At 43.7% G+C, this 12067-nt stretch overlaps 1 protein-coding gene across 3 annotated transcripts in view; it reads left to right on the top strand.

Moving 5' to 3' along the window:
- The window catches only part of SLC22A23 (solute carrier family 22 member 23), a 207972-nt gene that overhangs the window by 85670 nt on the left and 110235 nt on the right, over nucleotides 1–12067 (top strand). For all 3 annotated transcript variants that reach the window (XM_053243660.1, XM_053243661.1, XM_053243659.1), the window contains exons 2-3: nucleotides 1067–1170; nucleotides 3527–3681. In XM_053243660.1, the coding sequence (XP_053099635.1) occupies nucleotides 3612–3681 (70 nt within the window). In that variant the 5' untranslated portion in view covers nucleotides 1067–1170; nucleotides 3527–3611. The remainder of the gene's footprint in view (nucleotides 1–1066; nucleotides 1171–3526; nucleotides 3682–12067) is intronic.

Below are 12067 nucleotides of genomic sequence, written 5' to 3'. Positions count from 1 at the left end.
TGATCTTGATCACGTACCTTCTCCCTTGGTGTTTTAGTTAGAGGGGGAGAAAAGATGTTCATAGGAGCCAGTGGGAGCTGTTTGTCTTGTATAAATAGTATATGTGGGAGGCATGGTCCAAATCAGGACTGCAGCAGTGGTAGGGTTCTGCTGCAGTCCTGATCTGGATTGCACCCTCTGCACATAACTTACAGCGGAAAAAGTTAGGGCCATTGGATAGGGTCAGTGACACTGTGGACATGTGTCTAAATCTGTAATAGTGGAGAGATAATATTTTCTCTCTCATAGTACAAGAACTCAATGTCAAACAGTTAAAATGATTGGTAGTGGGTTCACAACCGGCAGAAGGAGGTGGTCTTATACTTTATGCAAAGTTAACCTCTGGAATTCCTTGCCACAAGATATGGTGATGATCACTAGCTTAGGCAGCTTTAAAAAAGAAAAGAAAAGGATATGACAAATTCATGATAGATAAGTCTGTTGGCCATATTAGCCTTGATAACCAGAGTCTCCATGTTCAGAAACAGAATACTTTTGAATACCAGATGCTGGGAACAAACAAGTGGGTGACTATTACCATTATGCTGTGTTTATGAAGTACCAGAGGCATGTGACTTACCACTGTTGGAAGCAGAATGCTGGGCTAGATGAAGGATGATCTAACCCAGCCAGGCAGTTGTTATTGTATACCCTTGACCGAAGAATGGTACACTCCTTCTATCTGGGATGGTCATCCTCTTCCATCGAGCACGCAGCTTCGGGAGGGACGCACATGGAGCGGTGAGGGAGGAAGGGGACACCCGCCTAGCCAGCCAGATCAGTCGAATCAACCCTGGCGATCAATGGGGTGACAGATGTTGCATCCAGATCGCCCTCACATCCAGTCAGTTGTTATAAGATAACGAAGCTTGGGTGAGAATCTGAAAATCATCAGTTGGTACCTGATAATAGCTGGTGCAATGAAACTGTGAAAGACTTCAGCTGTGTGTCTGAATGTAGTTATATATAAACATATGGAGGAAACTATATATATTTAAATTTTTTTTGTTTTGTTCTTTTTTTCTAGTGGAATCTTGTTTGCGATTCTGCCTGGCAAGTCCACATTGCAAAATTCTCTCTGCTTGTAGGATTAATCTTTGGCTATCTCATAACCGGATGTATAGCTGACTGGTAAGTAAGGATTCATACCTAGAGTCAAGGTGAAAAATGTATCCACCTTAAAGCATCATTAAATTACTCTTTAGAAGAACACTACTTTTTTCTTCTTCACTGGCATTGCTTCTTTCATATCCTCCTGCTTCAGTGCATGTGTCACAAAGGCAAAATATTTCACAGTTGACTTGACCTTGATTGATGATGGTGTTGTGCAAAATGAAGTAATTCTAAATTTTTAAAGGGGGGTGTTTGAGATAACAGGAATGGCTTAAGCTGTTATAGTTGCAGGGAAGCTGGCTGTCAGCTCGTTTTTATTAAGCTGTAATAGCTTTGCAAAGGAAGCAGCTGGCCCTGCTCTCTGCCAGTATGTAATAACATAAAGAAAAGTGTTTAAAGCGGGTGGGGGGTAGAAAGAGTGAGAAGAACATGTGCTACATCAGAAATGCTGTTCATCCGAATTATTAAAAAAAAATATTTGCTATCATAGGCAGAAAGATTTATTCCACTTCAGTCAAGGTCCGCCACCAGTAAGAAAACAGAAAGTTGACACATTTTATGCAGACCTGAAGATGAGGCAGAAAATATTGCTATTTCCTGTGAGCAAGAATGGAAGTATTCATTTGCTTTGGGGGGATCTTTATATTTTGGGAAAGAATAAACTAGCGTCATTCTTGTATCCCCAGTCCAACTTTAGCTGCACTTTTAAAAAGATATATCTTTTACACAATTAGTTGTGTGAGAATGCAAATGAAGATGCACCTTGAGTGTGTACACCATTTGAAGAGCAAAGGCAGTTCGAATAGACAGCATCCACACTCTGATGCACGGTTTGGTGTGCCTCAGACCTGTGTCTGGTCCAGCAAGTGATGCATGTGCAGGAGCCTGTTTATGTACATGGATCTTCTTTGCTGGATGGATTCTGGATTCTTTGCACAGTGGTTTTTTGATCTGTGCTACAAAGAGCTACCATCCCCCCCGCCCATTTAATGGCCTGAATTTCATACTTCAAAAATCTCCCAAGTGTGTTATGCTGCAAATGATCACATCTTTCTCACTGTGATGCAACTGAAAAATCTTTTTGTGGCCCAGTACTCGCAAGTTAAGTCCCACTATATTCATTGATACCTACTGACAGGTAAGCGTACACAGAACTGCAGCATTAGTGAGTCTGCTTCTGGGGAGAACAAAAGAGAAGAAGATGCAGTATAGTCATTTTTGCTGCATTCAGATAATCACCCGGCATGTGAGCAATTTCCCTCCATTTTCCACAGCTTTTAGCAAATATATATTGTGGGAAATGTATCTTTCCCGATGCTTCCCTTCCATCAGCCAAAGATTGTCGTCTTTACTTTTAAGCAACATGAAGAAGTGTGCAGTGCATCTTACTGTTGCTTGGTAACCAGCAGAGACTGAGGCTGTGGTTTATTAAACATGTTAGGTACTTGAGACTAGATTAGACGTTAAGACTTTGATCTTATCTAGCAAATGGCTGCAGTCCATCACACAACTGTCATCAGTGCAGTCTCTACCTGCTGCTTCAGCATCTGAAACTGAGCCCCTCCCTTGAACAGCAGGCAATTGAAGGACCTCTGCTACCTGGACCAAAGAAGCACTTTTTCATCTGGAGGCTCTCTAATATTTAGCCGCGGAAGAGCCACTGTCTTCGTTCATCCCATCATTGTGTCCCTCCCAGTGGCTGTTGCTGGAAAGTCTCATTTTTTTGTATTTGACTTTTACATTTTGAGCCATTTTTGAGACAGGAAACAATTTGTTTCTTTTCTTTTGTGAAACATTTTGTTTGTTGAAGAGTGGAATATAAACATTTTTTTAATGATGATACAACTTTTTAAATGTGTGACGGGAGAGACTTCTAGAGGTTTTTCTTCTAGTTGTGTGAGGAAGACATGAATGGAACTAGAATAATGTATATGTTATGAGCAGGGGCGTAGCAAGGTTGGCGGGGGCCCAGAGACAAGATTTTAAAACGGGCCCCTTGCTGATATACACACACAAACACACTTCACAATATATCGTGCACTCACACTCGCATCCCCATTATGAATACGGTGAATATCTAGTTCACATTGAATCTAGTTTTTTTACTCTCTGCTCCTGCCCATCTCCAAGAGACTCAACATAATTCATAGGGGGTGCAACATGGGCGGGTGGGGAGACATGTGATGTGCCTCTGGGGGGCCCCTCGAGGCAGTTGGGCCCCAAGACGACTGCCTCCCTTTGCCTAATGGTAGTTACACCCCTGGTTATGAGGGCAGGTTTGTATGGGACTCTTGCATCCAGTGCAGAATTCTGATTTGCAAAATATTATGTTGAGTAAATACATGTTGGTTTTGTTCCTCTCTCTGTTCTACAGGTTTGGGCGCCGGCCGGTGCTGCTCTTCTCTGTCATATTCATTTTGATATTTGGACTGTCTGTAGCCCTTTCAGTGAACGTGACCATGTTTAGCACACTCAGGTTTTTTGAAGGGTTCTGCCTGGCGGGAATCATCCTGTCATTGTACGTACTGAGTAAGTATTGCCTTCATAATCTTGGGGAACATTTTAAGAAGTATGTGGTTTGGTCATGACTCTGCAAAAAATATTCCATGCTAACTGTACATTTTATTACTCAGTAGTTTCTTGTGTCATGCATAGGAACATAGGAAACTGCCATATACTGAGTCAGACCATTGGTCTATCTAGCTCAGTATTGTCTTCACAGACTGGCAGCAGCTTCTCCAAGGTTGCAGGCAAGGCTGCAGGCAAGGTTGCGTGGCATTGGAAACAATGCCAAAATGTGTTGGGAAAATGAGCCAAACTTTCTCCCATTACTCAAACTTCTCAGTCTGAACAGGCAAAGAGGAATAAACTTTCCAGATTCTAGAAGCTCTAGGTTTGTTCAGATAATACTCAGAACCAAAATTCTGTTTCAGAAATTTCAGTCCAGAGAATCTTTTGTGGAGTAAAGTATTGCCTTCTGCTTATATAGCTGTATCTTTAAACTTTTGAGAGAGGAATGCTTTTGTAGCAGCCAGATTCTTTAACCACTCAAACTGAGGCAAGCTATAATGCTGCCTTCCATTGTAACCATGTTAGGTATACCTAGCACTTGAGGATAACATTTTATGCATTTGGTGATGTGGACTGCAGTTAGTTTTTAGTTAGTTTAATGTTAGTTTTTAGGGTGTTACAGGACTGTTCGTAAAGCTGCAGTAACTTCTAATGTTGCAGTAACTTCTACTATTGCTGCATTTGAAGTGGATTGATGAAATACTGCATAATTTGATCAGAATAAATATAGAGTGCCTTTATTGGTTTTTAAAAGACAGCCCTCAAGGCTGTTTCACACTTTGCATGGCAGCAGTCCCAGGTTTGCCATTCATTGTACAATCAGCTGGAAATCCAGCCAGTCCTAGTTTTTGGACAAGCATACCTGCATGCTACACATCTTTGTTGCATTCACACTTTTCATTTTCAGGTGGACACTTGAAAGATGGTATTTGAAAGATATAATATGCAACAAGTTGTTCTAGTAAGAACTAATCTGCCTACTTTCTATCTACTATCTACTACCCTACAACTAATCTACTATCCCTACAACTGGACCAAATTTGGTCCAAATCAGTTAGGCAGTTCACAAGTTAGCCCACTTGCACCTCAAGCATTCATGTGTCCGCCATCTTGATGATAACACCATCACAATGATGTTAACATCATCACAAACTATGCATTTGAGGTATCCCTATGTGTCCCTACAACTGGACCAAATTTGGTCCATATCGGTTCCTTCTTGCACCTCAAATGTTTGTGTCTGCCATCCTGAATGTAGGTGGATGATATCATTACAAACTACGCCCTTGAGCTGTCCCTATGTGTCCCTACAAGTGTATTAAATTCAAATCGGTTAGACGGTCCACAAGTTAGCCCTACTTGTTTACATATTACATACATAGGTTTACATATTCACCATCTTGAATTGGGGTGGATGGCATCATCACAAACTCTTCCATTAAGGTGTACAACTGCACCCAATTTGGTTCATAGTGGCCCAGGCATTGCAAAGTTGATTGTGGGGGTTGGGGCACACACACAGACCAACACACACATGGAATGCCGGGTGATCTCATAAGCCTACTGGAAAGGAGACAAAAAAGCCCCTGAGGAATGTACATCTATATATATAATTCTCCTGGGTGTGCCCAGGAAAAATGCATCCCGGCAGCCCAGCTGATTGGCTGGGCTGCGGGGGCGCCTGATTGGTCCTGGCGGCACACCCAGGAGGGCGGTGGCGGCGGCCATGGCCGCTGGTGGGCCCGGCCTGGCAGCGACGGGGACAGGCCAAGGAGCCGAGGCGCCGAGCCTGGTGAGGTGAGGAGGCAGCGGGGGAAGCCGGGTGAGGCGGCGGCGGGCCCGGGCAGGCGGCGGGCCCGGCCGAAGCCGCGGGCAGCGGACCCGGCCGGGAGGAGGTGGCGGGCGAAGCTGGAGGAGGCGGCGGGCCCGGGGGAAGCCGGAGCCCGGGGGAAGCCAGAGGAGGCGGCGGGGGAAGCCAGCCGAGGCGGTGGCGGGCCCGGCCGGAGCTGCGGGCGGCAGTGATGGGCCCGGGCAGAGCCCAACTAGAGGCACAGATGCTCTGTGCCCGGGTCCACTAGTAGTAATTAATTTGCATTAAATGTGTGGGAAAGTGTCAGCCAAATAAGCTCTGTCTACTTGCAAAACACTACCATCACAAATCATGCAATCTATGTGAATATCTTCTTTTGACACAAATGTTGTCCTCTTAAGTGAGCTAAAGTAATGCAGGTAAAAAAGAGAGAGAAGTATTAGAAGAGGAATTGCAAGGCATGTGCCAGGACTGTAACCACACAGAGGCCTGCCCTCTGTGCGGATTTGGTTTTGAATGAATTGATTACTGATGAATTGTTATCAGAATGGGAGGAAATACTAAGCAAGGGCTCATATGGTTTCATTCTGGGGTAGGCTCTTTCTCATTTTTTCAGCTTTTATCAGGTCCAGCCCAAGCCCACCACCACATCACATCCCCCCCAGCACCTGAGGTAGTGTGGTTCGCTCCTATCCCATTCTTATGGTCAGCACACTACACAAGTCTCCCCCCACCCACCCCACACACACATTCTCCTGCACACACAACTCACCTGCACATGCATCTTACTGCTGCTGGTGGTGGCAGCAGCAGGAACACCTGCTCCTCTTCCTGCTCATCCCGTACTGCCTCTTCAAAAGGCAGAGAACGGAGCAATAGGAAGTGTGGAAGAGTAGAACGGTGGACTAGAGAGTCCACCACTCTACTCTTCCACACTTCCTGCTCCTCTGTTTCCCACCCTCTGCCTTTTGAAAAGGCTGGGAGTGGGAATGTTTTGTGAGGAACAGGAGGGATGAGGAGCAGGAGTGATGGGACCATTGTTGGGTAGAGTGGGACGGAGCAGGTGGCACAACAGGGAGAGCACTTGCTGCCACTCCTCCAATCTACCACCTCAGACAGCTGCCTTAACACACCTCATTAGTCTGCTAATGGCAGAGTAGGGAGAGCTTAATTGCTATTACTATTGAACATTTTATTTACTATGCTAGCAAGAAACAGAACATAGAAATGACACAGACCCTTAGTTTTATTTCTCCAGTCTATTAAGCTACTCTCTAACTCTTTAGCATACCTTTGCATTTGTAGCTAGTGGATGTTTTGGACAGCTATTTCTGGTTTGAGGCCCCCGCACTCACCACACTTGAGGGAGTGTGGTGAGTCACCATCCATCTCTGGGCCCATGGTGGGTCAATGGGTATTGTCACACACTGATTCTCCCCCTACCACTCCCCCTTTAAATCGCCTCTTATATGGTGGCGGTGGCGGCTGCAGCTCACCACTCCTGTTCCTCATTCTGCCCTGCATTTTCAAGAGTCAGAGAGTGGGAAATGAAGCAGCAGGGAGTGATCCAAAGACACTTCCTGCCACTCCGCACTTCTCTCTGCCAGCTGAGAAGTTGGGGCAGTGGGTGAGTAGGAGGGAGGAGGAGGAGGAGGGTGAAGGTGGTGGCAGCTGGTACACATCCACCACCACCAGTTGCAGTTTTGGGAAGGCAGCAGGCCTCTCACAATTTGATTAGCAGGCTGGCTATGTGTCCTTGCCCCTGCCCCCCCACCGCTGCCCTCTTTTGAAAGCTTATGAATTTCTGTCCAAGCTTGTCTTTGACATCTCATCAAGCGGTCCCTGTTACTTGGCAACTCCCAAGCTATTAGTCATGTGTTTGCTGAGTATACTTCATTTCATCAGCACCCAACAGTCAGGAGAGATGGGAGGCAAATTGATTATATTTTCTGCAAACAGAAGGAAAATCCTCATCCTAAATCTTAACACGACACTGCATTGGTCACAAATGTTGCTAAGTAGTTAATACCTTTGCACTTTCTTTTTAGTTTGATGGGAGGACACTGCCAACATCCTGAGTGTGAAGTTAACCTGTTCTATTCTAGAGAGAGCATCAATGATTGAGTTCAGTGGTATCTTGTGTGATTACACAGGACTTAATTCAATAATAATAGTAGCAATTATGTTATTATACTTAGTATTTATATAGAATGCTCAAAGCAATTTGCTATATTATATTATTGTAATCCGGGTGGCTTGCCTAAGTCAACCTGGTGAGTTCATGGCAGCGGCAAGGTTCAATCCAGGGGCTTCCTGATTAGTTCCTTAGTCACTATGGCATACCAGGACTTAATTTAAATGAATTAAATCGCAATAGTACTGAGTTTATTTTCCCCCAAATGCAAAATCACAATTTAGGTTCTCTCAGACTGAACCTTCTAGGAAAAATCACCACTGTATCCAAATCCTAGAGAGCTGTTCTATGGAAGGAGAGCTGGTCTTGTGGTAGCAGACATGCATTGTCCCGTTTTCTAAGCAGGGTTTGCCCTGGTTTACATTTGAATGGGAGACTATACTGGGGAGAACTGTACGATATTCCCCTTAGGGGATGGGGCCACTCTGGGAAGAGCATCTGCGTGGTTGCATACAGAAGGTTTCAAGTGACGTCTCCAAGATAGGGCTGGAAGAGACTCCTCCCTGGAACTGTGGAGAAGCCGCTGCCATGCTGTATAGACAATACTGAGCTAGACGGACAAATGGACAGGCTCTGTATAAGGCAGCTTCCTATGTTCCATGTTTTCTATCTGTCTGTCATATTTGTTAACTGCCCAGAGATGAAAGTTTGGGGCGGTGTACAAATTTGATAGATAAATAAATAAAAATATTTATAAAGTGAAGTGTGCCATCAAGTCGGTGTCGACTACTGGTGACCACAGAGCCCTGTGGGTTTGTTTGGTTTTTTTGAAGAATACAGGAGGGGTTTACCATTGCCATCTCCCGCACAGTATGAGATGATGCCTTTCAGCATCTTTCCTATATCACTGCTGTCCGATATAGGTGTTTCCTATAGTCTGGGAAACATACCTGTGGGGATTCGAACCGGCAACCTCTGACTTGGTAATGAAGCCATTTCCCCGCTGCACCATTAGGTGGCCCATATCATATTTATAAACTGCCTGAGATACACATCTCTATACGGTGTACACAATCCAAATTATGATATAAAAAGAAAAACAATTTTTGTGTGAGTCTCCAGGTTTCTGGTTTTTCAGTTTCTTCTGTTCCAAAACTACGCAACAGAGAATTTTTAAAAAGAGCAATGGGAGTTTTCATTGTTTTTGTTTCAGCGTCTGTGATCTTAGGTTTGGCACAGTTCCTAAAGAACAGGTTCAGAGGAGGGCAACAAAGAGGGTGGGAGGTCTGGAAACGAAGTCCTAAGAGGCAGCTGAGTAGACTAAGAGAATAGAAGACAACAAGATGAAGAGAAGAGAAGACTAAGGGGAGATTTGACTGTCTTCAAATATCTGAAGGGCTGTCACACAGGAGGAGGAGACTTGTTCTCTCTCTTGTTCCTAAGAATAGAATTAGAACCAGTGGATTAAAATGACACGGATAGATTTGGGCTAGACGTTAGCAAGAAATTTGTAAATGTAAGAGCAAATGACAGTGAAATAGTCTGCCTCATGCAGTAATGGACTTTCCCTCTCTGGAGGTTTTCAAACAGAGTCTGAAAGGACATCTGCCAGGGATGCTGTAGCAGTTTCCTGGACTGAGCAGGGGGTTGGACGAGAGAAGCTCCACGACCTCTTCCAATTTTAAGATTCTATTATTTGTTTTTGCAGTCTTGAAAAACATAGGCTACAAAGGTCATTAGTGCACCTGCAGGGGTTTTTTTTGCGGGGGGAGGGGGGCAGGGGACTGAATGTTCCATCCAACCACTTTAAGTTGCATGCAGCTTTTGCTGGCTCTGTCATGGCCCCCTCCCTTTTCTTGGCAGAGGCAGTTCATAGTTTGACCAGTTCAGGACACTTTATCCACCTGATCTGGTGCTGAGTTGGTATGGAATGCTTCCACACAATTTCTTTCCGGTTTTCTGAGGCATTTCCAAATGTTGCTAAACCAGATTTGCATAGCCCTACCAAATGACACTCAGCCTTGTTCTGTGTTACACAATGCACTGGTTATTAGGGATGTGCAAACTGATTCAGGTGCAAATCGATTTGTACCTGAATCTAGCTGTTTTAGGTGATTTGGAGACAAAACAAATTATCCCTATGGTCCATTGGCTGGATTTGGGTACAAATCAAATTGTGCCTGATTCGATTCGAATCAATTCGATATTCGGATCCCTCCTATTAATTCCCCCAGATTTCTAGCTTTCATTTTTTCAAAAAAGCTAAGCTCTAGCCCTTGTAGAAGTGGAACAAAATGTGTGGTCACTATTTTTTAAGTGTTTGGATTCTTTGGTATATAATAGCTTTCCCTCAATGAATCCCTATGAGGATTCATTACACACCTTCATTTCTTCTATTCATTTTGACTGTCTTTTCGACAGTGCCAACTGTCAATTGCCATGTGCCAGTTACACCCCACTCCCACCCACAAGACATTAGGGTACTACTCAGTTTATCTTCTAGGATTTTTTAAAAGTGTTTAGGCTGTTTGGTGTCTAATAACCTTTCCTCATAATGAATCCCTATGAGGATTCATTACACACCAAAGAGTCTAAACACCTCAAAAATTCCTAAAATATAAACTGAGTACCCAGTGGGTTGCAGGGTAGTTGGAACATGAGATGCCACCAATTCCCCACCCCCACCTGCAAAGCAGTGGGGTAAAAATGAACAGAAGAAATAAAGGTGTGCAATGAAGACCCCAAAGAATCTAAACACTTCAAAAATACCTAAAAAATAAACTGAGTACCCAGTGTGTGGGGGGTGGGGGGAGATGTAGTTGACACATGGCAGTTGACAGTTGGCACTGTCCAGTGATAGTCAAAATAAACAGAAGAAATGAAGGCATATAATGAATCCTCATAGGGATTCATTATGAGGAAAAGTTATTAGACACCAGAGAATCTAAATATTCAACTTTCCTAAAAATTAAAGTGAGTACCCCACTGCCTTGCAGGTGGTGGTTGTGGGATATGTAGTTGGCACATGGCAGTTGACACTGTCCAGTGACAGTCAAAATGAACAGAAGGTATGCAATGAATCCTCATATGGACTCATTATGAGGAAAAGTTATTATACACCAAAGAATCCAAACACTTGAAAAATAATGACTGCACATTTTGCTCCATAACTCCACTTCTACCAAAAAAGCTTAGCTTTAAAAAAAAAAAAAAAATGAAATCTGGGGGTCCATTTTAGGGTTAGGATATGGCAACTTCGAATCCCCATTGTATCCTATGGCGGAAATGTTCAAAATCAGTAAAAACTAAAGAAATTAATTAAAAATCAACCAAGTGTCCCACTGCCTTGAAATTTGGGTGGTAGATGGCACCCATGGGGTAGATGTGGTGCCCCTAGGGCCTTGTTAAGTGGTCCTAGTTGATCTGAATCCAAATCGAATCAAAGCAATTACAAATTGAATCTGGAGTGATTTGGAGGGGGTAGATTTGGATACAAAACAAATCAGGGATGATTTGTTTTGGGTACAAATCGAATTTAAAAAATCGATTTGTGCACATCCCTACTGGTTATGACCCTTGCTCTTACGTATAGGGCATTTGTGCAGCAGGGTTGTTTTTGTCATGCAATTCCAGCACAAAATATATGGGAACCAAGCTTTTCTGTTTTGTTCAAGGTTTTCTTTTGAACTGCAGACTTTCCAAACCATTCCTGACCAGGGCTAAGTTTCCAAACCAATCAAATATAAACATGTTTGAGTATCCTTAGCGAAAACAGGCTGTTCAAAGGGAACTGTGGTCCTATGGCTATTCTTGTATTCTGATAGACCGCTCCCCTGCAAATAAGTGGACATTAGAGGATCAGCTCATTGGCTCTTAAAACTGTCTGCTCTTCTTTAAAAATGACAAGCACACTTTCCTTGGTAAGGCTGACTTTAAGTAAAGGCTCGGTTAAAGTAAAGTAAAGTGTGACGTCAAGTCGGTGTCGACTCCTGGCGATCACAGAGCCCTGTGGTTGTCTTTGGTAGAATACAGGAGGGGTTTACCATTGCTTCCTCCCGCACAGTCTGAGATGATGCCTTTCAGCATCTTCCTATATCACTGCTGCCTGAAATAGCTACTGATGTAATAATTAAGAAGAGTGCCTCTACGCACATGCAAAGTGCCTTTCCCTCACTACTGAGTAACAACAGCCAGCTGCCACACATCTGGGGCTATGGGCAGGGCTGCCAAACAGGTCAAGGAGGAAAGGAAATCTTGAACCCAAAGAACTATTTTTAGAATTGAAATCTGACTCCTATAAGAAAACAAATGTTCTCCCATTTTCTATGCTGTTTTTTAAGAGCTTCTAATAGGATAACCTAAAGGTGGTAGTTGTAGTTGTTAGAAAAAAGGTGAAGTCA

This window comes from Hemicordylus capensis, chromosome 4 (assembly GCF_027244095.1).
Source record: "Hemicordylus capensis ecotype Gifberg chromosome 4, rHemCap1.1.pri, whole genome shotgun sequence".
In the NCBI taxonomy this organism is placed as follows: domain Eukaryota; kingdom Metazoa; phylum Chordata; class Lepidosauria; order Squamata; family Cordylidae; genus Hemicordylus; species Hemicordylus capensis.
Note: the sequence above shows the minus strand (reverse complement) of the source record. Positions and strands in the feature narration are given on the sequence as shown.